Raw genomic sequence first — 25,096 nt, forward strand, 5'->3', positions numbered from 1 at the left:
GCTTCAGACAGATGTGAACACGTGGATCTTCAAAGCAGACAGTGTCAAAGCACAATCTAGACCATATGGTCTAAATAGTTCTGTGACTATACCGTGACATTGTTTGGTTTGCCGGTCGCTATGCATTTCTATCTTGATGACTCTCTTCAGCTGTGCAGTTCCAAGCCTCAGCACCGATTATATTTCGGAGGCTAAATAACTGCCCTAAAAAACAAAACAAAAACAGACAGCCTTGCGTTGTGTAGCTTGCACATTCGAGCTCCGCCGTGCACTTTAGCACCTCTGTCTCTTTCCACACAGCAGTGCAGTGAACGCACCATCCACAATACGATTTCCAGCGGTTATTCCTGACCCCCACTAACTTCCACGCGGGAGGTGCCAGAGCTCATCTCGGAGGTGCGAAACTGTTATTGAGCAAAAAGCCAACCGCGCACGCACCGGCAGCGCATGACGAGGCGCGCAGACGGACAGCCACGCATCGCCGGTCGCTTTAAAGCCGCAGGATTTGGATTAAATAGCTGCGAGAGAGCCGATGAGGCTTGGAGGAGGAGGGAAGGAGGGAGGGAGCCGAGGGCTGATTTTTATCTTTTACCGGATCGAGAAGGGGAGGAGGCTCGGAGAATGAGTTATTCTTGTAACAGAGTAGAGCCTATTTGCTGTACGGCGTATTAGCCATCGCGTAACTAAAGGCGCAAGTAAATCGGCTCCTGCGGCGACGACGCCGAGAACATCAGAAAGCCTCAGTTCCTGCCAGGTCGCGTTCCGAACAACCCTCTCCTGCCGGACATGAAAGTGCAGCAAGGCTGCAACTCATCAGACATGGGCATCCCGGTTACAACCGAAGAAGAATTGCGCAAACACACCGTAATAACGCCCGAGGATGTGCTCGGGCTACAGAAGATCACCAAGAGTGAGTAACCCGCCGCAACTCGCACGATACGGGGGGATGAGTTCAGCCTTACTGTTAGATGGGATTAGTGCAGACCCATGTGCTCCTTCCTTGTTCGCGGTGTCTTTTTTTGTAAATGTGCTTTCCTTGTTGACAGATACCATGGACAGCGACTCTGACATAACCTCCGAGTGTTATAGCTTAAAAAAAAAAAGATTAACCACTTGTAATCAGTGTGCGTTTCAGTCAGTGTGCAGTTGTAGATTAGATGTCTCGTCCAATTGCAGATGTATTTGCCGTGCAAAGTTTGACTGGTACTACTAATGCATCAGTGTGTGTGTGTGTGTGTGTGTGTGTGTGTGTGTGTGTGTGTGTGTGTGTGAATGCTTCCAGTTGTTTTGTTTTGTTTTTGTACCTCTGTGTTTGACTGTGTAGGCACTGAAAGAGACAGCAGGTGAGTGTAGGTGCTTCTAATGTGCGCCTCTCAACTCCCACTGCAGGGGAGGGGGGCCTGAGTGATGCTTACTACTCCCTCACCTCAAGATACCTGTGGCTCTGAGGTAACAGGTGGCCGGAGAGGTGATCCACTGATTATAGCTCCTCTCAGACAGTTGGAACAAAAACAAGACAGTGATACCATTAACTTGTTGTTTGTCATATATAACTGACACTTTCCACATTATGTAATGGAAGCAGGGAGGCCACAGAGGCTCTCCCCAGCACCAGGCCTGCTTTCCCAACACTTTAATAAACTTGTGCTGGAGAAGGGGAACAGTGAAAGCCTCTCTCACGTGTCTTCTTCTCACAAGGATGTTTCACGCAGGTGCTTTTAGTCCATCTATTGCATCTCTGTGGTGATCAAGGATGCACTATTATGAAACTGTACAATTTGTGGAGGTGGCTTGTGTGAAAACTTACAGTATAGTAACACTACTCGAGGCCTGCGACAGTTAGTGTGAGCAAAGAAATGTGATTAGCTGATTTTACTTTAGTTTTTTTGAGCCTCATCTTAACAACTTTAGGAGCAAATGTGACCAAACTGTTACTAATGACTGGAATATCCATATGCAGTATTAAAAGACTGTGTGATGAAGCACTAAATCACACCCCAACTCAATGAGAAAAAAAGATGCTAATCTAAACATTAGAGTTAAGATTTCCCAACTATTATCATGCAACAAGAAGGGATTTCAACAAGTGACTGATCTTTCGACAAAGTGAAAAGGCAAACAAATCCAATTTTTTTGCCTTTATTTTTATTTATTCAGTTCGGTTTAAGTCACGCTCTCATTCTTTTCTCAAACAGTCACATGGATTTTCATCCAGTAACCCCTCAGAAGAGGAGAGGCAGTGCTCGGCCTGCATCAGCCTGATAATTCCTAAATCACTCGTGATGGTGCGGTAATCTCCGCTCTCCACTGACATGTAATCTGGATTATGTCAGAATGGCTGTAACAGCATTCTGCAGTGGAGCCATACACCTCAGGTAATTAATGACCCTGGAGACTAGGAATAAGCTTACAAATGTGCTTGCCACTCATTCATTTATTGAGCTGCACCCTGTTATAGACACGCGGTGTGGCTGTAATCCTCGATGGTGAAAGATGACTTTTTCAACCTGTCGTCAAGCCCTATTTCACACCGAGGTGTCCAAAAGTGGTTCCAAGTCCTCACCATTTAACAAAAAACACACACACACATATCCCACAGATAAGCACAGTTTCATATAATTTTGGCTATTGTTTTCTGCTGCAAGGGAAAGAAAATCTTTTAGAGAAAAGGCGTCTGCAGAAAATACCGCAGCCTGCTGTGTAAATGACTTCTCCTTTTGTGCTTTTGGGAAGCAAATGCCACCATTTTGGGGCAGCCCATCTCCAGTCTGTCATGGTGGTTCAGTGCTGATAAGCAAGGCACAGCGCCTCATTGTCACACAGGCAGAACGGAGAAGCAATATAATCCAGGCAGATGAGAAACAGTGCTGTGACATGAAAAATGGCACATAATCAGTTCACTGTTTGCATTACAGATGATTTATGATATGGCTGCAGACGGACATACTGTAAGCAGGCTTACTGCTGACACTAAATTAATGTTGCGCTTGCAATCCTGTAACCTCATATCAAGAATTACTGATGGACAAGAGCGGTGTGAAATATGTTATTCTTGGTTATAATCAAACACAGATTTCTGAAAAAACGGGAGACTTAAATTTAAAATATTTGATCCTGTTACAGACATTTCTGGAAACATTCTATGTTTATTTAATTCTCTATTGTAGCCACTTTCCTGTCATCCACCATGTCTAACTATGTCTCCATGTAAGTGCACTTGAGTGCCGCAGAAAGGCAGTCAGGATTTCAGGAAAATTGTGCCTCTTGCTGAAAATGCATTTAAATTTCCAGCTGACAATTTAAAACATACAGTCCACAGTGAGATTACAGCTACCTGAGAGATCCAGATCCCTGAAATACTGCTGTTAGCAGGTGGATTCAGACAGAAATGACCCTTTGTTGGAACGCTATGGGAAGGGTTGTGACTGTGGGTGTGTTTGGTTTATGATATCAGTGTGCAGCAGTGGATGCATTCACTGATACATTCACCAAAACCATAAAAATACTGAATCAGTCATTCATTACACCTCAGTTGTTTAAACAAATTATAGCTGATTTGAAATGGTCTCTGTCAAAAGTGCTCATCCTCCACACCTGCACTGAATTAACTGTATTTAACGTTTACCTTTCCTTATATTCTGCTGTTGATACAACCAATATACATAGCCAAACTTTCAAACACTGAGGTCATGATCAAAGATGGGCTTACTGGTTTTGTTCTTCAGCCTGTTGTTGCACTGTACCTGATATGGATGAAAGAATGGAGTGCTAATTTATTAGCTAATGCTAGTTAGCGCAGTTAGCTGCAATCATAAACTGACAGCTACAATGCAAAGACACCCATACAGGCTAATTAGTGCTAATTTGAATGAATGAACATAATGATGGATACACTTCATGGATTTGCTTCATGGATTTGCTTGGATGACAGAGCAACCAAACAAATCCAACATAAATGCTCCAAAAGACACAAATACAGTAAAGAGGTTCAGTCTAATGACTGTTCGATGCTAGATGAGGCTGTAGGTGGTCTGGTAAGGAAGGAGCGGCTAGCAGGTCCAGCGGGCATGTGGTGTGGAGGTTTGCCGGACAACTTGGAGGCCAGTCAGTTAAACAGACTAACAGATCTTTATTTGGCTTTAACAGAACAAGACCAGACAAGCCAGGTCTCCACAGCTCTACCCTATTTGTACCTTAATGAGAATAAATACGTATTATTTTCTCTTAGTTTTTAGGTACAACCATAAAGCTGAAAACCAGGCCAAAGAGACTTCAAAGCTATCACCACAGTGATTTTAAATTAGAAACATAAAATGGTAGAAACAAAGGCTTCAAACCTGATTGTCCATCACTGCTTTCATTACCTGTTGAAGATCAGGCTTTGGGTACTGGGCTGGGGTCAGCAAACATTCAGATTTAACATCATCCTGGGTTCTTTACTACACAGCAAAATCTCCAGTGTTAAATTAACACTTTTGACAGTGTTATATGTTTAAAAGTAACCTAGTCAGTTTTGAAGATTAACAATGGCTAACACTGAGCAGTGCTGATTTTCTAACACTGGAATATGTCTAACATTTTGAGTTATTTTCCAGTGTTAGAAAATCAGCACTGCTCAGTGTTAGCCATTGTTAATCTTCAAAACTGACTAGGTTACTTTTAAACATATAACACTGTCAAAAGTGTTAATTTAACACTCAACAGTGTTGTATTTAACACTCAGAGGTGTGGACCCATATAGACACTCTCCAGTGTTAATTTAACACTGGAGATTTTGCTGTGTAGCTTTGCATTAGCATGTTGTCTCTGCAGGTGCTTGTGAAGCAGTATAATGCATTTGTTTCTGTCTTGGATGCAGTTTGCACTTTACCTTCTCTCTCTTGCCCTTCTGGGAACTAAAAATAAAAGTAATGTCTGCTGTAGACTGCGCTGCTATTTTCCTCCTGCTACACATGAACTTTAAAAACTTTATCCAAGCGGCACGCAGATAAATGAAGACCTTTTGTAATGACACAATTGCAGCTAGTGTAATTACTGAATTTAGTACAGTATTGCATTACATTATTGCATTGCTGTAAGCTTTTAGACTTTGTAACCTGTTGGAGTCAGTCTTGAGCAGCACACAGAGGAAGTGAAGATTTAGCCACTTACATGCTGACCCTTCTAACACAAGCTTTTAGAGTCCATGTTGTGTTGGCAGGTTAGCTATCAAAGCCATGACTTCGATCACATTTTATGGTGCTTAAGTTTCTGTTTTGTTTTCATAGAGAAATCATAATGTACCAAAATTCTTCTTAACAACCATGACATCCACAAAACAGCTGAAGCAGACAACCAGATAACAGCACAACTTTTAGAACTGTTTCTTAAATATGATAAAACAGCGATCATTTAACACAATTTTTGCTGGGTACTTACATTCATCATGTTACCTGGTAATGTGAAACTGTCCAGACTGCTTATGCAATTCAAAAATGCCTCAGCCCAGATCTGAACCCAAGCCCTTTTTGGCTGTGAGGTAACAGTACTAATCACCATGCTGCTCTTAAAACCACAATGTCCATTATGAATAGAATGACCACTAGATTTTACCACTTTTCAAGGTGACAGCTATCTTTAGTTGAGACAAAAGCACACATGCACGCAGTAGAAGTTTAGTTTGTGTTGACTTTTTTGCTTTCGATGTTGTTTCATTCATGTCCTAATTAGCCTGAAAAAGGAGATTGGTCAGTTTAAATCAGTTCGTCTGTGCAGGTTTGAACATGGTAATCGCACTCGGTTGCAGACCAAAACAACCGCACCAAGACCACCTCCTCCAAAGAGTCTCAGTCTCCAGAGCGGTTTGTTTATGGTGTGAACATGATCCCACCCTGATACTACTACTGTGTACTATAGATGAGCACAGGTCCAGAATACAGAACCTTCTTCCTGTATTTACTTTTGTAGTTCCCGCCCCAGACACATCTGGCCAATGAGCGGAATGAACATTCTCACGTGGTTAGTTTGCTACAAGTTTACAAGTAGCTTTGGACCAAAGTAAGCAAACTATAGGTTTGAAAACACCCTTAGAGAGCTTTCATCCAGCTGTACCTGTTGTAATGGTCTCGTGAAGGATGGATGTAAAGTTTGGAACCTGACACTTCCCTTTTTCCAAAATACAGCCAGGTTTAAAAAAAAGTTATCTTCAGTGTAAAAAATGACACCTTCGTGGGAAGAGAGGAGCATGACCACACTAGATGCTTTCTTAGACTGTGGGTCTTTTTACTCAAAGGATCACTTGTGTGTAATTTTGAATTATCCAGATGATTTACTCAAAGCGATCTTGCTCCTTTTACATTAATGGGCAATCAATTATTTGGCCTTAATAAGTCTGGGACACAGAGCAGCGCTTTATCTACATCGGGCGGGATTTCCACTCTGTGATGTGTGCCAGCACAATGGATACAGTTTTAATTAAAATTGATTGGTGCAGCCGGTTCTTAATCTCCCATGCACAGCTGTCGCAAGGTTATTCTTTCGGAGCGATCTGAAGCGCAGAGAGATGGCTTTTGAATCCACATCAGTCACCGGCACGGTCTCGTGAGGTGTCCCTCACATGAGTTTAGGCCTAATTTTTGCTTAAGCAATTGGATTATGGTAAACGTGCACTTGTGAGACGGCCATCACCCTGTATCGGGTCTAACATGGTTACTGATCAATAACCTATGACTCTGTGCTTACTGGCTGGTGCTGGTATTTGTGTTAAGTCATATAATCAATTCTGATTGCTTGTGGATGACAAACCGTGAGAGCTGAAATAGAAAAATTACCACAGGTCAGGGTTTGGTGCTGAATAATTTTAGTTCAGTTGTGTATGCGAAGATGCCACCAGAACCCTCGTAGTGTAATAAACCTTTAGTTTTACTTGAAGATGAATTTAGACTCCCCAGCATAGCTAAGCTAAATGACAATCATCAGTGGAGCATCTGAATAAGTAATTGGAAAATATTCTGCTTATTCAGTAACATTAATATTTTTTCATGCCCCTTACAAATTGCAATCAGCAGTCTAGAAAATTTACTGTGGCTTCAAGAGACTAAACATATGCTTGTAGCCATTCATGCTGGATCTCTGCTCATTTTCTCCTCCTGATAGGAAGAATTTTCTGAAAGAGCTACATCAGATTAAAAATGGGTGATCCTAAACAGGATGTAGTCAACTTTACTCTTTGCTTTTCTGCTGAGCTGGACGTCCTTTACAGATGAAACCTTCTTTCATCTGTTCCCTTTAGGGCTCGCCACAGAGGTGCGTGTCCTCCTTCATCCACAAACTTCTTCTGTGGTCTTCCTTTTTTTCTCCTCCATCTTTAACATTCGTTGTCCAATACTAGTAAAAAAAATGGGCGTTTTCTTCTTTTTACACCATCACTAAAATAGGACACTGCACTACTTTCAACACAATCACATTAATATCAACAACAAGAGCTTTTAACTTTTAAACTGAAGAAGTTACTGTCCTTTTGATACACTCATTTCTAATTTTATCCATCCTGGTTGATCCCAATGAAAATCTTCACATCTTCAGCTCAGCCTCCTGTCTTGTTGTCAGTGCCTCCATCTCCAAACCATACAACAACACACAGCTCAAACCAGATATTCACATACACTTCAGAAAAAAACACAAAAACATTTTTTTCTTTACCATCAACAATCGAATGAGAGTAAACTTTTTTGTTTTAGATCAATAAATATTAACATATTTCCTGTATTTGTGAAACGTCAAAATAAAAAGAGAGAAAATTGTTATGTATTTTTTACTTTCTTTAAAGCCAGAAGTATACATACACTAAGTTTATTGTGTCTTTAAAGAAAATGAAAACTCCAGATGATTCCATTCTGAGCTTGAGAAGTTCCTGATAGGTTAATTGAGTCCATTTGAGTTGGTGGCACATCTGTGGATGCATATAAAGGCATACCCCAATCACAGAGCCTTTCTTTGACATCATGGGAAAACAGGTCCACAAGTGTGGCTCATCTTTAGGTGCAATTTCCAGATGCCTGAAGGTCCAACGTTCATCTGTTAAGATATATAAAAAGCATCAGAACGTACAACCAATCATCTGGAGGGAGACGGATTCTGAGTCCAAGAGAGGAATGTTTCTTTGATGCGAAATGTGCGAATCACCCCCAGGACAACAGCAAAAGACCTTGTGAAGATGCTGGCTGAAACTGATACGTCAGTGTCACTATCCATAACAAAACAAGTCCCGTAATACCAAAAGCTGAACGGTTACTCTGGGAGGATAAAAGCCATTACTTCAAAACCACCATTAAAAAAGCCAGACTACAGTTTGTAACTGCACATGGGGACAAAAATCTTAATTTCTTGAGACATGTCCTCTGGTCTGACGAATCAAAATTGAACTGTTCGGCCGTAATGATGAAAAAGGGGGAAGCTTCGAAGCCTCAAAACACCATCCCAACTGTGAAGTATGGAGGTGGCAGCATCATGTTGTGGGGCTGTTTTGCTGCAGAAGGGACTGGTGCACTTCACAAAATAGAGGGCATCATGAGAAAAGAAAATTATGTGGACATATTAAAGCAACATCTGAAGACATCAGCCAGGAATTTAGAGCTTGGGTCTTCCAAATGGACAATGACCCCAAGCACTACCTCCAAATTAGTTACAAAGTGCCTTAAGGACAACAAAGTCAAGGTATTGGAGTGGCCATCATAAAGCTCAATCCCATCGAAAATTTGTGGGTGGCACTGAAAAGGCGAGTGCGAGCAAGAAGGCCTACAAACCTGTACCAGTTACACCAGTTCTGTCAAGAGGAGTGGGACGAGATTCCAGCAAGCTATTGTAGAAAGCTTGTGGAAGGATACCAAAAACGTTTGACCAAGTGAAACAGTTTCAGGGCAAACCAAACACAAAGGAAGTATATGTATACTTCTGACTTTGATGAAAGTAATAAAAAAAATACATAACAATTTTCTCTTTCTTCATTCAGACATTTCATAAATACAACAAATACGTTAATATTTATTGATCTAAAACAAGACCCGATTTCATCTTTGAGGGTAAAGAAAATGTTTTTGTGTTTTTTTAAGTGTATGTAAATATCTGGTTTCATTTGCAGCAGGCCTCACTACCATCTTGTAAATCTTCTTCAACTAAAGGAAAAATAAAAGTATTTACATTAAAGTAGTGTTAAATTTACACGCTGTGTATATTGGGAGAAACTAGAGCCCCACAGTGTTGACTTATGCAGGCTATTTGTTAGATGTTTGCTGTGCTGAACTTCACTTTTTACCTATTATAACGAAAGAATTTCCCAGCTTTGAGATAAAAAATAAATAAATAAATTTTTTCTAATGTTATCTTAACGGAGGGACACGGCTTGTTACATATAAATTAACCTACAGTAACATTGCTAACAGGTTTAAATAGTTAAAATCTTTCACCACATGTAATTACTCTGCAGTAGACTAGTTATAGTGATTATTTGGTACTCTGACGTTGCATTTCTTTTTCAGTGTTACCAAGATTTTGTTGCATTCATGAAATTCGAGACCTAAAATAACTAAAAGCGTTTAGTTTGCTTATGTTTTATTATCAACAAAACAGAACAATTTTAAAGAAAAACAAACCGTATAGACCCACTTTAAAACAGAGTTGAGCCATTATGAGTTCTTCCCATGCTTGTGCTAAGGAATTAAATTATAAGTAATGATAATAAGTTTGAGAAACAGATAAAAGTATTTGCTGAAATATAGGAAAATAGTAAAAGACACATTTCAAATTAATTCTGACAGAAGTCCAGCCACAGGTAAAGTATACCAGCAGCATCGGAGATTAAAGCAAACAAATCTGACCATCACTGTTAAGTTTCTTATGACACTTTTATTTTCAGTTCATAGCTAAGGACACTAAAACAGGACGTGTATAGATGTGCATCCATGCTAGCCACTGATACGGAGGTCTAGAGAATTTAAGAGGATCATTTTCTTAATCTAGTTTTCTTATCAGAGCCAAAGGGGGCCACTGGAGACAGGTGGAAGGGCCACATATGGATCCAAAGCCACAGGTTGGAGGCCCATACTATAAGAGTTCAAATATTCATATCAGTGTGCTGCTGAATCTGCTGCTTTAAGCAGTCTCTATCTATTTGCAAGGTGCAGTTTTACAAGTTACAATAAAAACATCAGTAGTTTTTTTAAATATGTTTTTATATTTTGAGCTGTTTTGTTCTGCAGTTTAATTTGAGCTATTTTATGCACTTTTTAAAATGGATGATGTCCATGAAGAGAGGTGGAGTGTGTGTGTTTACTACCAGGCAGAGGTTATATCATACTCCATACTGAAGTGTTTCCACCTGAAGAACAGATGACCTACATTCAGTATACATGTGTGCACTACCCTACAAATCAAACCTGCTGATCTTTGAGGATCTTTGCCTGCTATCAGCTGAAACACTCAGTTTATTTAAATGCAGGTTGAAGACTCACCTATTCTTAGCTGCATTTGAATAAAGCATCAAATCCACACTTTTAAGCTTAAATTTCAAAACTTACATTTTAACTACAGATTTTATCTACTGTTTTTTTAAATCAATTTTAAATCATGCTTTTTATTTGTTTTTGATTTTTTAATGTCTCTGTAAAGCACTTTGAATCACCTTGTTGTTGAATTGTGCTATATAAATAAACTTGCCTTGCTAGCAAAAAAGAGAAATTATATGTTTAATTTCAGCATTTGCAGTTTTTGTAGGGATTTTACTTTTTTATTCTCTGAAGGCTAGTTTAGGCATAAAAGCTACTCTCAGCTGTTCTGTTACCACAAGGGGTCGTTCCATTGGGTAGCACCGCATGTTTGCTCTGCATTGGCAGAGTTTTATGCCAGATTCCCTTCCTGAGGCAACCCCAGAAGGGATTTGTGCCTCCAGCTGGAACCAAACCAGCATGCTTGCAATTGCCAAGCAAATGTTTTAACCACTGCACCATAGCTAGGCATAAAGGGTGGAAAAGGAAAACAGCTGGCAGAGGTAACAACAATCACTCCTTGTAGTAAGCTAGGTGAATGCTATCATCTGTTTTCACTCCAACATCTTAAAAAGAAAACAAAGGGAAAAAAATTCTCAAATTTTCATTGCTTTGTGTGCTTTTATGTGTGTGTGTGTGTGTGTGTGTGTGTGTGTGTGTGTGTGTGTGTGTGTGTGTGTGTGTGTGTACATAAAGTGCAATCAACATACATAAAGTGCCATTTTTCAATATGCCAAAAACTGGAATGCTAATATATTTGTGGGGGCAAAATGCCCGTCCCCACGAGTTTAAAGGTATTTTTGAGACTCAAAATGTGGGTTTTGTGTCAGGGTTACAACTAGTTTATGGTTAGGTTAGAGTTAGGCATTCATTTCTGATGGTTAGGGCAAGTGGCTAGGGAAGGCATTATGTCAATTGTTTGTCCTCACTAAGATATGAAAACAAATGTCCACAAGATTATTTGTTATATCCACCCCTGAGAAGCTACAGACGACTCTGCTATTTTTATCCAAATCCGCCACGTGAACCAAAGTCAAGTGATTAGTGCACAAGCAAAAATTATGCAGGTAATTAAAGAACTTGCGTAACAAAATTGACATAAATATTTGATTAGTAACTAATGTGATTACTTAATTTAGGAACCATAGTGCATTGCAGACGAATGTAAAGAATTACCACCAGCACTGATCATAAGATACAGGAAGCCCCGGATCTTTTCCCCCCTCTTTTTTCTGGTTGGAGAAAGATAAGAGGAGAAAAATCTCATCTGCATTCAGCTGCTCAGAATGCAACCTCTCCATGAACCTCACCATTTGTCAGTTTGCCTGCAGGTTCTGTTAACTGAGAGACATGAAACAACCCGCCGCACTCAGGTGCACCATACATCATTACGTGAACTCCAACGTGTAATGCTAATGCCACAAGCAGCCAAAGGCTATGGATTTAAGGTGAAAACATGCAAACATGTTTTGCATTTTCCTTACTTGTGTTCTTAGATTTATTCAAAACAAGGTCTTAAAACTAATCAAAGGCCACGCAGTCAAAGAATGAGCCATGTGGAGTCAATCCCTGTGGCTGAAAGTCTGTAACTCCGGGCTAATCTCAGGGATTAGGGAGCTATAAGTGGCACCCGTCAGACAGGCTCTGGGAGTCTGAACGCAGGAGCACAGCATGACTCTTGACTTGGTGCTAATTTTACTCTCTGTAGAGGTGCTGCTGCCTCTTTTCAGGACTCTGTTGACAACTGAAAATTCATGTATTTAACAAAAGCCTGATGTTAGTCTAATAGCATGAGTCTGATTGTTATCCAAGAAATTAGATGTGTCGAGGTTAGAGTAAGATCCAAAAGGCAAAGGCAGAATTAAAGGCAGCCTACCTGAGCTGGAAGATAATGACATGTTTCAGCAAAATGACAAGTACAGTAAGGTCTCATGTCACAAGTGGAGTCACTGTTTTCACTGCCACAGGATGTCTAATTTCTCCTGCACTTCAGGCACATCCTGCACAAACCTCCATAGGAGGAGGCCTCAGGCATACCTCCATTGGATCCCAGACGTGGTGCATTTCGTTTGCATACGACTGATGTCAAATCCGAGATGCTTTCCTTTGATTTGCTGCTGCACCTTGTTGTTGTGGAGCAGGCAGGTGGAACAGGAGAAGGAAAAAGACTGGCTAATCGAGCTAGTGCTCTATCACAAGGAGCGTTGCTAGGTGACAGTGTTGAAGGAAGTGAAGTGCAGCACTTTGTGTGTGTGTGTGTGTGTGTGTGTGTGTGCGTGTGTGTGTGTGTGTGTGTGTGTGTGTGTGTGTGTGTGTGTGTGTGTGTGTGTGTGTGTGTGTGTGTGTGTGTGTGTGTGCAAAAAGGAAAGAAGAGCAAACTGACGAATAGAACCATCATTTTAACCACATTTTTGTGGATGTCCTGTCTTTACAATGATGGACGGTTATTTTCTTGTACTTTTTTCCTTGTTAGTGAGATGCTGTGTACAGGTTTCCTTTTTACAGCACCAGTGAAGCTACGCGTTCAACAAGTTTTACTCTCTGGACAAAACTTACTGTGTGTAAAGCCTAAAATGTTCTATTTTAAGCTTATTCTTATTCCCCAGGTGTTAAATAATGCTGTTTTCTGAAAGTCACTTAGAGGTACATACAGTGCCCTTTAGCACTGTGTATTTGTGATGCGCTGATTGAAACAATAGTTAGACGACGGTCACTTCCCAATCCTCACATATGGATGCTTGCTCTAGACCTCTGTGTCACATTGACACAGAGCATAATTTTTTAAATGTGCAGGGGTAATCTTCATGGCTGGAATATGTTAAGATGCTGGCTTCAGCAGTAGTATTTTTCTTCCCATTAATCAGCAGTTACGTAACTTACAACAGACTCCTGAAACACCCCTCACAGGACACCTTAAAGAAAGCAGTCCAATGCCTTTAGACTGGTTGGGTAAACTCCCACACACCCTTAAATATCTTCCAAAGATACAACTGGTGGAGTAGCCCCCGAGCAGGATGAAAACCATCTAGAGCAGAGTTAACTCCTAACTTAATTGCTTTCACAGACGATATATAAATAATTCCAAATGTGCTATAGTAGGTAGATTTGCCCCAGCTACATGTTTTCAGAAACCAGTCTGAGACCTATTTGTTTATACTGTACTTCTCTGTCTTTTTTTATTTCTTTTTCTTTCTTTCTTTTTTGGTGTTCTAAATATGTTTCACAAACTGAAAATGACATTTTTCCTTCAGTTTGTGTGTTTTTCCCCTCACACCAAATTTTGTGTTCTCTAAACACCGAGCATGTGAAAGGGGTATATTTTATGACTACTACAAATCTCTGAAAGGCAGTCACCCATCATCAGTCAAGCTGCTCCATGTGCAGAGGCTGTGAAATCAAAGTGTGTTTTGTAGTGTGTAGTCTGGGCTTCATGCGACCGCAGGAGCACACAGAAGTGTGCAAATTCTTGCACTGCACTGGATGAAAGTGATTTCATTGGCTTTGCTATCAGATGAAACGCTCCATCTGTCTTTTTCATCAGGTTTGGCAAGAAGCCGTCTCTGATTCACCAAGTACATCTATCAGTCATCTGTCCACAAAGACAGCAAGTTTAGTAGCTGTTACAGAAAATAGACTTAGAGCACTCGTCAGACAGATTGTGAGAAAAGGAAGGGCTATTTCACCAAAAATGATGAGTTCAGTTTTCCTTGAGGTTGTAACATAAAAGATTCTTACTGGACAGAGGGAAAGAGCACTGACTTTGAGTTTTCAGTCAATGTTCGTTCGATCAAAACAGCCAAAGGCGTTCTAGCAATGTTATAATATACTGTGAGTAAACTGTGGGAATAGTTCTGACCTAATCTTTGATTTTGTATGTACAGTACTGTGCAAACGTTTTGAACCACCCGTCATTTCTTATATATTTTGCTTCCGAGGAGCGAGATATAGTTCTCCAGGTTTTCTGAAGTCCTTTCAGCGTTTCTTTGGACATTGGCTGCTTTTTCACATAATTTCAGTCCAGTCCTTGTACCTGACCATTTTCAGAAGAATGTTTGTCTTATGAAAAGTTTTGGTTCAAATCAAGGAAGGAGAGAGGCCATCTGTAAAACACGGTAAAGGCTGTTATGGTTTGGAGCTGCATTTCAGCCAGTGGTGTTAGAGATCTTGTAAATATCGATGTGACTATAAAAGCAGAAAAGTATCATCAAATTTTGATCCACGGTCCAGTATCATTTGGAAATCATCTGATGGGCAATAGCTTAATTATTCAGCATCACATACATCCTAAACACACTGCCAGTGCAGTAAAAGCATACCTGTCAGAATAACACATAGATGAACACTATCAGTCATGGATTGGCCTCCCCAGAGCCCAGACCTGAACATTATTGAAGTAGTATGAGATCATCTTGACAAAGAACAGAACAAAAGGCAGACAACATCCAGAGAAGAGCTTTGAATATCCTTTAGGAAGCCTGGAGAACTATTCCTTAAAGAAATTACAAGAAAGTTTAACAGGAGAGTTCAGACTGTGCTAAAGAATAAAGGCGGCCTTACCAAATACTGACATTCAGGCCTATTAGCATGGTAACTATCTGTGCCTTATATGCAGTATTTCCATATATGTATGCTGATGTTTCAATAAGTCATTGCACCTATTTCCTGTTTTCATAGCAGAATATAAAGAAATCAAAGGTAGCTCAAGACTTTTGAATAGTGCAGTACGCATGCGAGAGTTTCCTTTTTAAGTTGATGGTTTAACCGTGGGAGCAGGGTAACACACCGATGGACTTCAGTGTAACATACCCAATACATCCTTCACTTTGAAAATAATGTCAAAGCTGCAATTACAGTAGCTATTTTAAGCTTTGGATCCTGAGTGTAAACACTTTCCTCTCTGACTCTGCTGCATCCCTGAAACAGTCATTTAGCTCAGGACCCTGACATGCTGTCATATTAAACATGAGCTGTAAATGGTTTGGGGGAGGTGAGAGAGGTTGTAGATACTTATGTTATTAGTGTGAGTAACCCAAACAAGCATCTAATCTCTGCAGCATGAAGAGCGTAGTTTTGCACTGTGTTAGATAACAGTATTTGATTCAGCTTTCAGCCAAGACGACGATTTCAGTTCTTGGGTTTATTTCAAAACGACTCCATGCTAATCGCGTCTAGGCCACATAGCATGCAGGCACTCTTTAAATCCTATGTGAAAGTTGCATTTGCAGCAGTAACATTAGGCTTATAGTAATGTTCCCAGTGCATATAAGCCCCTCACATTAAAAAACCACAGCACTAGAGGGCGCTGCAAATAAACACACGCTATCTATACTCTCACTGTTTCAGAAAGTAACCGAAAAATTTTTTTTTTTTAAAGGCAAAAATCTCTTGATCACGCCGTTATTCACTATGAAAATGGAAAGTCACTCCAGTTTCAGAAAACACAAGCAATATAAAAATGCTGCAAAAACACACAAAAGAACAACAGACATAGAAAAAAAAACCTCATAGAAAGGGGAAGCATTACCATGACGGACCAGCTGCGGAAGTGACAAGCTAACGCTAACTGTTTTAGTGACTAAACCAGGGGGTTGCGTTCATTCAGCCATTCTGTTCATGGTTTAGTGTCAAAGTATCCACATTAATCTATTAATAGCAAATTCATTTTTTTAATGATCAAATATCCCAAATTGAATTACACTTAATGTTTAATGTGGTAACTGAATCCCCCTGGACTGTAGCTAACTCCGCATGACATTCCAGAAAGCTTGCACAGATTCCCAACCGAAAAACAAATGATGATTTACAGAATACACAACTGGGTTCCCAGCATCAAGTTTTTACAGCTGTCTTCTTCTTCTAAGTTTTTTTTTTCTTTTCTTTTTTTACAGTGCAGTTCACGTCTGAAGCTGGTCCGTCACATAATTGTCTCCCCAAAACACTTCCGTTTTGTTTTGTCTGCTTTTTGTGGTGTTTTTCCATTTTTCTTAAGTTGCAGTTTGTTTGACTTCACAGGGCCACCGTAGAAAGATGACACGATCTCATTCACCTAAATATCAAAGCTCATAAAGTTTTTAACTCTATGCAAATTGTGAGTTAAAATACATGTCAGATGTTAGCATTGGTTGGAGTGTGAAAGAAACTCTAAAGAACCAAAGAGACTGTCCTTAGAAAAAATAATAAGGTCTGTTAAGTAATGGGTCTCACTTCACCACCTGTGTAAATCTCCATTAAAACCGTGCAAAATAAGGGATTTTCTTTAACTCCGGCATAACAGCATTCAGATTTCTTCTTTTTTAAGATTATTATTACTTTATCAATAAATTGATTGATTGATTATGATTATTATTGGTGTTCAGTAAATTTCACATTAAGTGTTGTGTGTTAACCTTTATGAAGAAGTCTATAAATACCTCAGAGCAGGTGGCTAAAGCCTGTGTGGCCCATCTGCTCCTTAACCCTCAGAAGGAAGGAGTCAAAGATGTAACTGTGCAGGTGTGTGTGTGTGTGTGTGTGTGTGTGTGTGTGTGTGTGTACAAATACATAGATCCGTTCAAGTCAGGTGATAACGCATTTAGTGTAACTTATGTTTGTCTTTCTTAATGTATCATATGAAAGGCTCAGAGAGAAAGACCCTTCAACACTTACGCAACGTAAACAGCTAATAATACTTGCCCTTACCATACCCTAATGAGATACAGTGTGTGCATTTGTGTCTGCGCTTCTCAAACAGTCAGTCCATGTGATGGTAAAACACAATAAGCCTCTTAGATCTAATCCTGCCCCGTTGGGAAGGCAGTGTCTCACACATGCCACGCACACATACGTGCACACATACGTGCACACATAGCGCCAACGTGGCCAAATCTGACAGTTCTTTGGTTTAATGCCATCAAAATCCTGAAAGAGAAAAGTGATAAAAAAAAAAACATTTATTGTTATTGTCGGAAAGCAACCTGTTTGGTCAACAATATTACAGGACAGTAAAAAAGTCATCATCATCATCATCTTTATTCATTAAGCATTCTAAAACAACCACAGGTGATGCAAAGTGCTGAACATTGGAACAAAATAATAAAATTATATAATACATTAATAAAAAAACAAATGAAAGCAAAAAGCAAAGTAATTAATTAATTAGTTAGTAGCTAATTTAATTACAAGAAAAGCTAAGTCTCGCTGAGGCTGAAAATCAAAGGATAAAATTGGGGTTAAGACGTGTTTTAAAAGTGGACAAAAATTCTTTATCGTAATTTAGATTTTCAGCACATGAGAGCAGCAAATGAGAGGTAACAGCATCCGAAATTATATGAGAATGAGAATGTTTGCTTTGACCCAATACAATGTTTCTTTAAAAAAAATAACAATAAAATAAAAATCAACAACACACAACAAAAAGGAGAAACTGAAGACATGTTAATGTAATGTGGCATATAAAGGCACAGGAAGAGAGGAGAATTGCTTTTTGCACCATGGGAGGTCTCCCACCAGCCTGAATTTACAGCAGGAAAAACCAAGTTGTGGTCCAGAGCCATCCATAAGCTTCAAAAACAGCCACAACGAGGCAAGATTTACAGTGCTGCTTTGGTGTCCGGTTGTAGATCCTAAGCAGGTATGCAACTGATGCAGTTCTCCAAACAATAACATGTAGCTTTGTTGTTGATGATGCCCTGCATAGGTCAAATACAGAATAGTTGAAAAGTGCAGTCCAGAGCAGGAAAGTGGAAGGCAGATGTGTTCCCCATGAAAGAGAAAACCTTTGGTTGGCTCTAAAAGGCCCCTGAAAAGTCTAGAGAGGAACAACTAGAGAGAGAAAGCGAGATCATATTTCTCATATATGCGCTTCTCTTTATTATTTCCCAGTGTAATCCAGAATTGAATCCTTCTCTTCACATACAAAGGCTTGAATGATTAGGCGACATTGTCTGTGCTGCTCATAGGGGACTGTCAGATTGTTTGGGGCTTTCAAGGTATAAAACCTGAAGCAACTGTTATTGTTAGCTGCCAATATGAAAACTAAATACAACTGAAATTAATTAAATTGAACTGAATTGGGTGACTGTGGGAAATTATTTTTGTTTGTAACACCGCTCCCAGGTGATTGTAGGATCCTTATCTTACAACACAAAGCACCTTTGCTTCTCTATATAAATGCATGTAGAAGTTGATCTGCAAAGCTGTCTGTAGGCTCTGCATAGAACCAGAGCAAAACTATGTTTAAGCCATTAAACTTCAACTTTAGTTAAAAGTTAAATAAAGAAAAGCTATTTCTAAACAACCCTAACATACAACTCATGCATACAATAATAGGATCACCATATTGTTTTCTGTATTGTTTTGTAAGATTTCTTTATCTGAAGGTAAGTATATGCATACTCAAACCAATCACAAAAACAATTCAATCACTCGCCAGAAATGAGACTACATAACTGCCGCTGTCAAACCTGACTCTGGGCGTATCTTCCGGTGCACATAAGTACAAACATATGAGAGATTAGTGAGTTGCTTTGAAAGTTAGAAACTTTGAGTAACGTGTTTAGCTTCTGCTTTGTGTGTCTATCCTTTTGAGCGACTCAGACAATTCCCTGAGCTCAGCGTGACCTGAACGTCTGTCTTGGCTTTCACTGAAGTAGCTGAAGTAGGGAGTTTTGTATTGTGACTTCTCTCGGCGCAGAGGAAGATAAAAACGTGCAAAAATGGCTTTCCTGGCACCGCTGTGATGTTACACCGGTGACTATTCTTCAGCGCAGAGCTGGCTTTTATGAATGTGAGACCGGTTCGGGCCTGCCTGTAACAACAGATATGACTGTTTCTTGGAGTGTAACAGAAGTCTGTGGTTAACTGACAGTTGGTTTTGTATCATGTACAAAACAACAGAAGAACCTAAGACACATTTTTTTCTTTTTTTCTGTCTTCAGATTACCTCTGCTCTCCAGAAGAAAACGTCCACATGATCGACTTCACCAGATTTAAGATCCGTGACATGGAAACGGGGACTGTCCTCTTTGAGATCACCAAACCTCCGACACCAGGTGAGCTCCAACGTGCAGAAACTAGATAACACATTATATGGCAGGTCCAAAAACCTTCCAGTATGTCAGATGGTTTATTGGTTCATCAGTTTAATAGGAAAAACCTGCACGCATATGTGCATAGCTCAAATAAGCCGAGCAAGGGCTGGAACTCAAAAAGCTGACTGCTTTTTGTTGTTTTTATTCATCTTGTCTTCAGCTGGTGGTAAAAAGCAGTGTGACCCCAATGCCGGCCGTTTTGTCCGATACCAGTTCACCCCGGCTTTCCTACAGCTGCGGCAGGTTGGAGCCACGTAAGTCCCCATGTGGTGTAATATCCGGTCAACCCTGCTGCTCCGACTGAGGGAACGTACCGGAAGTAGGATATGTGTAGGCTCTGGTGTCACAGGCAGCAGGCTGACAGCGATGAGTGTGAACAGAGTGGCCCAGCCCATCTGCTGAGTCGGGCACCAAGTAGCCAAAACTGCTCATCATGAGACTGAGTGCAGATTTCAAACCAACACATCAACTGACTAATCTAAACTGGGATTAGCCCTAAATTTGTATCATTATTATTGGTAGTAGTATTATCATCATCATTATTATTATTATTTGGATTATGTGTGTGTTAACCTGTAGAGTAAATGGTTTTAGTGCATTTGACAGCTGGATGGATGGACCCAAAATGTAGGCCTGAGAAAATGGAAAGTAAACTCAAAATCAGCTTTAATGCTGTGTTTTTACTAAAATACAAAATAATGCAGGTCAAGAACAAACTTGCCAAAACTACAACTCTTCTAAGAAAACACGCAAGGAGGAAAGACTGAGACAATAGATATACACCGGAGAGGAAACAGGTGGGAGGACAGCTGAAACCAATCAGAGATGGCGCGACAGGGGAAGTAGAATTAAATGCAAAGCACTAGTGACAGGAGACTATCAAAATAAGACAAGAAATAACTAACACTGAGACCAAGACTCAAATATACAATTATATAGTTAGGGCTGGATCCCTTTGTTAGTGTGCAATATGCTTAGGCTGCTGGGGACTTGGGACCATGATGCACTGGGTTTTTCTTCTTCATTCACCTTTTTTCACTCCGCATTTAATCATTAGTTATTCATCTCTGTGTTTCCTACAATGTGCCTTTTGTCCTGTCTTCTCCCCCTCGTCCTCAATTGGTCGCAGCAGATGGCTTCCCTTCCCTGAGCCTGAAGTTTCTTCCTGTTAAAAGGGAGTTTTTCCTTCCCACTTTCGCCAAGTACTTGCTCATGGAGGTAGTCTTTTTGTAGGTATATATAAAGCACCTTGAGGTGGCTGCTGTTGTAATTGCTGTTCTATATAAATGAAATTGAATTGAAAAGAGGTCAAAACATAAGATGGAAGGAACAGAATTTGGAATACAAAAGGGAATTTAAAAACCTATCGTCAGCTAAAACAAGCAGGGAACTAAAGGCACAGATAAGAAATCATAAACACAAGGAAAGTAAAACTAACAACATAAACAGAGAGCTCCTATCTGAAAACCAAAAGGAAGTCATAAACCCACAAAACACAGACCAAACCTAAAGGTCTTTGCAACAAAGGGTCAGAACTAAAGTCGTGAAAACAACAACCAAGATTGAAAAAAAGGTCCCATAAACACTAAGAAATACAGCAAGCTAAATATCAATATTATAGAGTATAGAAACATAAAACAAGATAAGAATACAAAATTATAGAAAACCCAAAACTCCCCAAAACTCAAAACCCCTGACAGTCTTCATTTTTTAATTTTATAACTTCGATTTATCCTTTTTATCATTTCTAATCACATTTAATTCACCAAACTATGTTTTTTTTAAGCCTCCTTTATGGGTGTGCTCCAGAGCAAGCTAAACAAAACCAGGCCTTCTTTGCATTACCGGGCTTAACAAAATGTGAAACCTCAGTCAGAGATAACAGGTATCACGACTATGATTATCGACTCTCTTATTTAACTCAGACTTTCTGCTTCAGGCTCACATAAAAGTTTGACGTGTTGTTTCGCTCTTCTTCCAAGCAAAAAGGGGATCGATGGCACATGGTCTGCTCCAATCAGAGACATTATCAGAGGAACAGGTGATGGAGATGTAAGCAGAATGTAAAAATATAACAGTAAAGAATAATTAAGACAAGAGAGCAGTGCAGTGTGTTGTAAGTAAAGTGATTTGCTCGTCACAACCGCATAAAAATAATAAAGCTAATGTGTTTATTTTTTCACTGCTATTTATTTCTAATGTGAAAGCTACTTGTTAGAGCTCTGAAGCAACCAATGCAATTAAACACTAAAGGCTACTCAGTGTGTTCAGATCTGACACTCTCCCATAACCTAATAAAGGAGACTTGCATCCTTTCTGCTTCCATAGGAATTAAGAGGCTTTAGTAGCAGCCAGGTGCTGCTTATCGGATGTCTGTGAACTTCAGGCCCTCAGACTGTGCTGCATTAAAAACAGACATGATTCTGTCAGGAATCAGGAACTCTTCCAGAAATCGTTTTCTTTGATCACAGTTTGTTGTGAATTCCACAAATCAGTCAAAAAAGACATATCCATCCATAATCTAGAAACACCACCATATTCTTCTCCTAAAAGTCCAGCAGCTGCTCTCCTCAGTTCCTACATTTTACAAACTGTTATAAGAAGAGGTGATGTTACACGGTGGTGAACACAAACCCTGTCCCAAATTTTTCCAGAGGTGCTGCTGCCATCAAATTCAAAACAAGCTTTTTCTTAAGATGTTACATTTTCTCAGGTTAAGTACTTGATATGTTTTCTGTGTTCTGCTGTGAGTAAAATATGGAATTTCTGAGATTTGCAAATAATTGCATTCAGTTTTATTCACGTTTTAAGCAGCCACCCTTTTGGAATTGGGTTTGCAGATAATCTAGATTGATTGTTACTAGGCTTTTCCCTTGTTGCGTTCTTACAACTGTTATCATAAGTGTCAAAAGCAGCGACAGCAGTTTGTATTTCCATTCCCTTACTCGTTGGTGGGTGTATTTTGTCCACTTTGTGTCTCTGCAGAGTGGAGTTCACGGTTGGTGACACCCCCATCAACAACTTCCGTATGATTGAGAGACACTACTTCCGCGATCAGCTGCTAAAGAGTTTTGATTTCGAGTTTGGCTTCTGCATGCCCAGCAGCAAGAACACGTGCGAGCACATTTATGAGTTCCCCACGCTGTCCGAGGAAATGAGTGAGTGTCACACACTCCGACGCACTCGAGACAAATACCCCCGCCCCATGTTTAGATGGATTTGATGTTTTAGAACGCTGTGTGCTGTCTCTCTCCCTCTCTCAGTGCGTGAGATGATCCTGCACCCTTACGAGACACAGTCTGACAGCTTCTACTTTGTGGACAACAAGCTGGTGATGCACAACAAGGCAGATTATTCCTACAGCGGAGGGCCGTAGGAAAGCCTCCATCCTGCAACCCTCCACCATTTCTCTCTTTCTCCTTCCCTGTTTTAGACATTTTCGATAATCCAGCTATCACTTCAGGACCAGAAACAGATGAACTGATGGACAAATCACTGGCATTAAATACTCATGTCTCCTTCCCTGTTAAGCTCCATGCATTTCCATTCAGGTACTGAGCTGCCCGGCCAATCAGATTTCTCCCTTTGCCTCTTTTTTTTTTTTTTTTGCAGAAACACTGAATTCTGCAAGTTTTATCCTCAGTTTGCATCAGCGTGCGTGAGTGAGTGTGTGGGCAGCAAACACATGCGGTGTCTGTACATAGTGTTGCTTTCTGTCTGTATATGTGGGTTCCAGTTTCTCATCAGGAAAACTTTTTTATTTTATTTTGTGTGTTTTGGAAGAGAAACCGAAGTCAAACAGACAAGGCGGAAACACAGAATGAGACAAAGGAGGAAATGAAATTGCCCTAAAAGCAGTAAGAATAAAAAAAATCAGATGTATATTTACAGTATATAGTTTGTATAGGAGTCTCACTGTATTTGTACTGCAGAGGTTCAGCAAAGTCTTTGTAGTGGCACACACATCTGAATGATTCAGTCCTCCTCCTGTGATCTGCCATCGTTCAGTTGAATGACGGCACTGTGTACTCTGTCTTTGTGAATGTGTCACTTGTTGTCATATATTTTCATGTCCGTAGTACTACTACTACTGTAGTGCGTGAGGAGTATTTTTTAAATAAATAGCCATTTTGGAAAAAGTGTCAGAGAGTTACACTAGCCCAAAGTCAGATACCAATTTTGATATCCAGTACGATCTCTGTAGTACTGAGCACTGTGTATACTTTAATTACAATAAATGTTTTAAGCAAAAAAATAAATAAAAGTATGTAAAAAAGTTTTGACAACCAAAATTCCATAACTGCAATAAATGTGGGATTTTTGTGGGACCTTGATATTTGCTGGTTTTTTTTCCATTAACAGTGAGGTTCACTCCAAATACACCCACTAAAAAAGAAAAAAGACCTAAAGTTGAGGTACAGACGATACTATTGACTGAACTTGATTACCTTTAAATGGACTGCAGTGGTTTATAAATTCCCTAGACTGCAGACTTTCCATTTAACATCCTCTACACTTTAAGATCCGCAGGTCGTTTGTGTGCTTTTACTTGGAATTCTTCTTCCTTTGACTTATTTGATGTAGAAAACAGTCAAATGCACACAGAAAGTAAAGCATGTCCAAAGATTATTCCTAACACGCAACAAGCAAAACGTGTTTTTGTCGCCATCTTCTGTAGCAACAGTCTTACTGCACCGTTATTATTGCATCTCCCACTGTATCACTCATCAATCATCAGCATCTTTTCTTTCTTTTTTTCCCTCTCAGCACATACTGTGCATGGTTTGAGCCAGTGAGTACATGATACACAGACTCTGGTCAATGGTGTATAAACATGAAACAACAAGGGGTTTTTTGGACACCCAGAGGCAGTGGAAACCTTTCAGAGCAAAATTAGCAACCATGTAAGGTCATATTTCCAACCACCTGGTTTCATCCAAATATCTATCATCGACAGAATATTCTAACGGTTTCCAACTGTTTTCTTCTAATAGCAGGTAAAAGCAGGTGTAACTAATCACATTAATGAAGCTTGGTGCTGTTCTGCTTAGAAACTAAGCCTTCATTAACGTGATTAGTAACACCTGCCTTATCTTGCTGACTAGTTCAAGTCAAAAACAGCTGCTGTGAAGAAGGTTTGTTGTGTTTGTTTGCTGCTTGTTGCTGATCAGGGAGTGAGCCGCAGGAAGAAACAATGAACCAAAACACATGCACTTTGTAAACCTCTAATACTGAATAGTCTAATTCATCAGGAGCTATAAGAAGAAATGGAGGCGGAAAAATGTTTCAGACAATAACTATACACGAGCTCTTCTGTCCTATCAGCTGAACTGTGACTGCATGCAGTGAAAATCTCAACAACCAATTTCATCAGAGTCTGCTGCAGCGATGGCTTCAACAGTGGCGTGTCTAGAAAATTTTTGTTGGGGGGCCAGGTAGGGGCACAGATTTGGAGAAGGGTGGCAGATGTAATTGGCAGATAATGTTAAAAAAAATTCTACCAACCGT

At 39.9% G+C, this 25,096-nt stretch overlaps 1 protein-coding gene across 1 annotated transcript; it reads left to right on the top strand.

Annotated features, from left to right (window-relative positions):
- The first annotated feature begins 542 nt into the window (after positions 1-542).
- unc119a1 (unc-119 lipid binding chaperone a1) lies at positions 543-23,922 on the top strand. Its single transcript, XM_086261451.1, has 5 exons — positions 543-910; positions 19,436-19,549; positions 19,749-19,842; positions 22,574-22,746; positions 22,852-23,922. Exons 1-5 carry the CDS (start codon positions 787-789, stop codon positions 22,962-22,964), a joined length of 618 nt encoding a protein of 205 aa, XP_086117577.1. The 5' UTR covers positions 543-786; the 3' UTR covers positions 22,965-23,922.
- The last annotated feature ends 1,174 nt before the right edge of the window (positions 23,923-25,096 follow it).

Source organism: Aulonocara sp. 'chitande type north' Nkhata Bay, linkage group LG14 (genome assembly GCF_057382095.1).
Source record: "Aulonocara sp. 'chitande type north' Nkhata Bay isolate Kocher_YH1m ecotype deep benthic linkage group LG14, A_spYH_male_GT1.1, whole genome shotgun sequence".
NCBI classification, from domain to species: domain Eukaryota; kingdom Metazoa; phylum Chordata; class Actinopteri; order Cichliformes; family Cichlidae; genus Aulonocara; species Aulonocara sp. 'chitande type north' Nkhata Bay.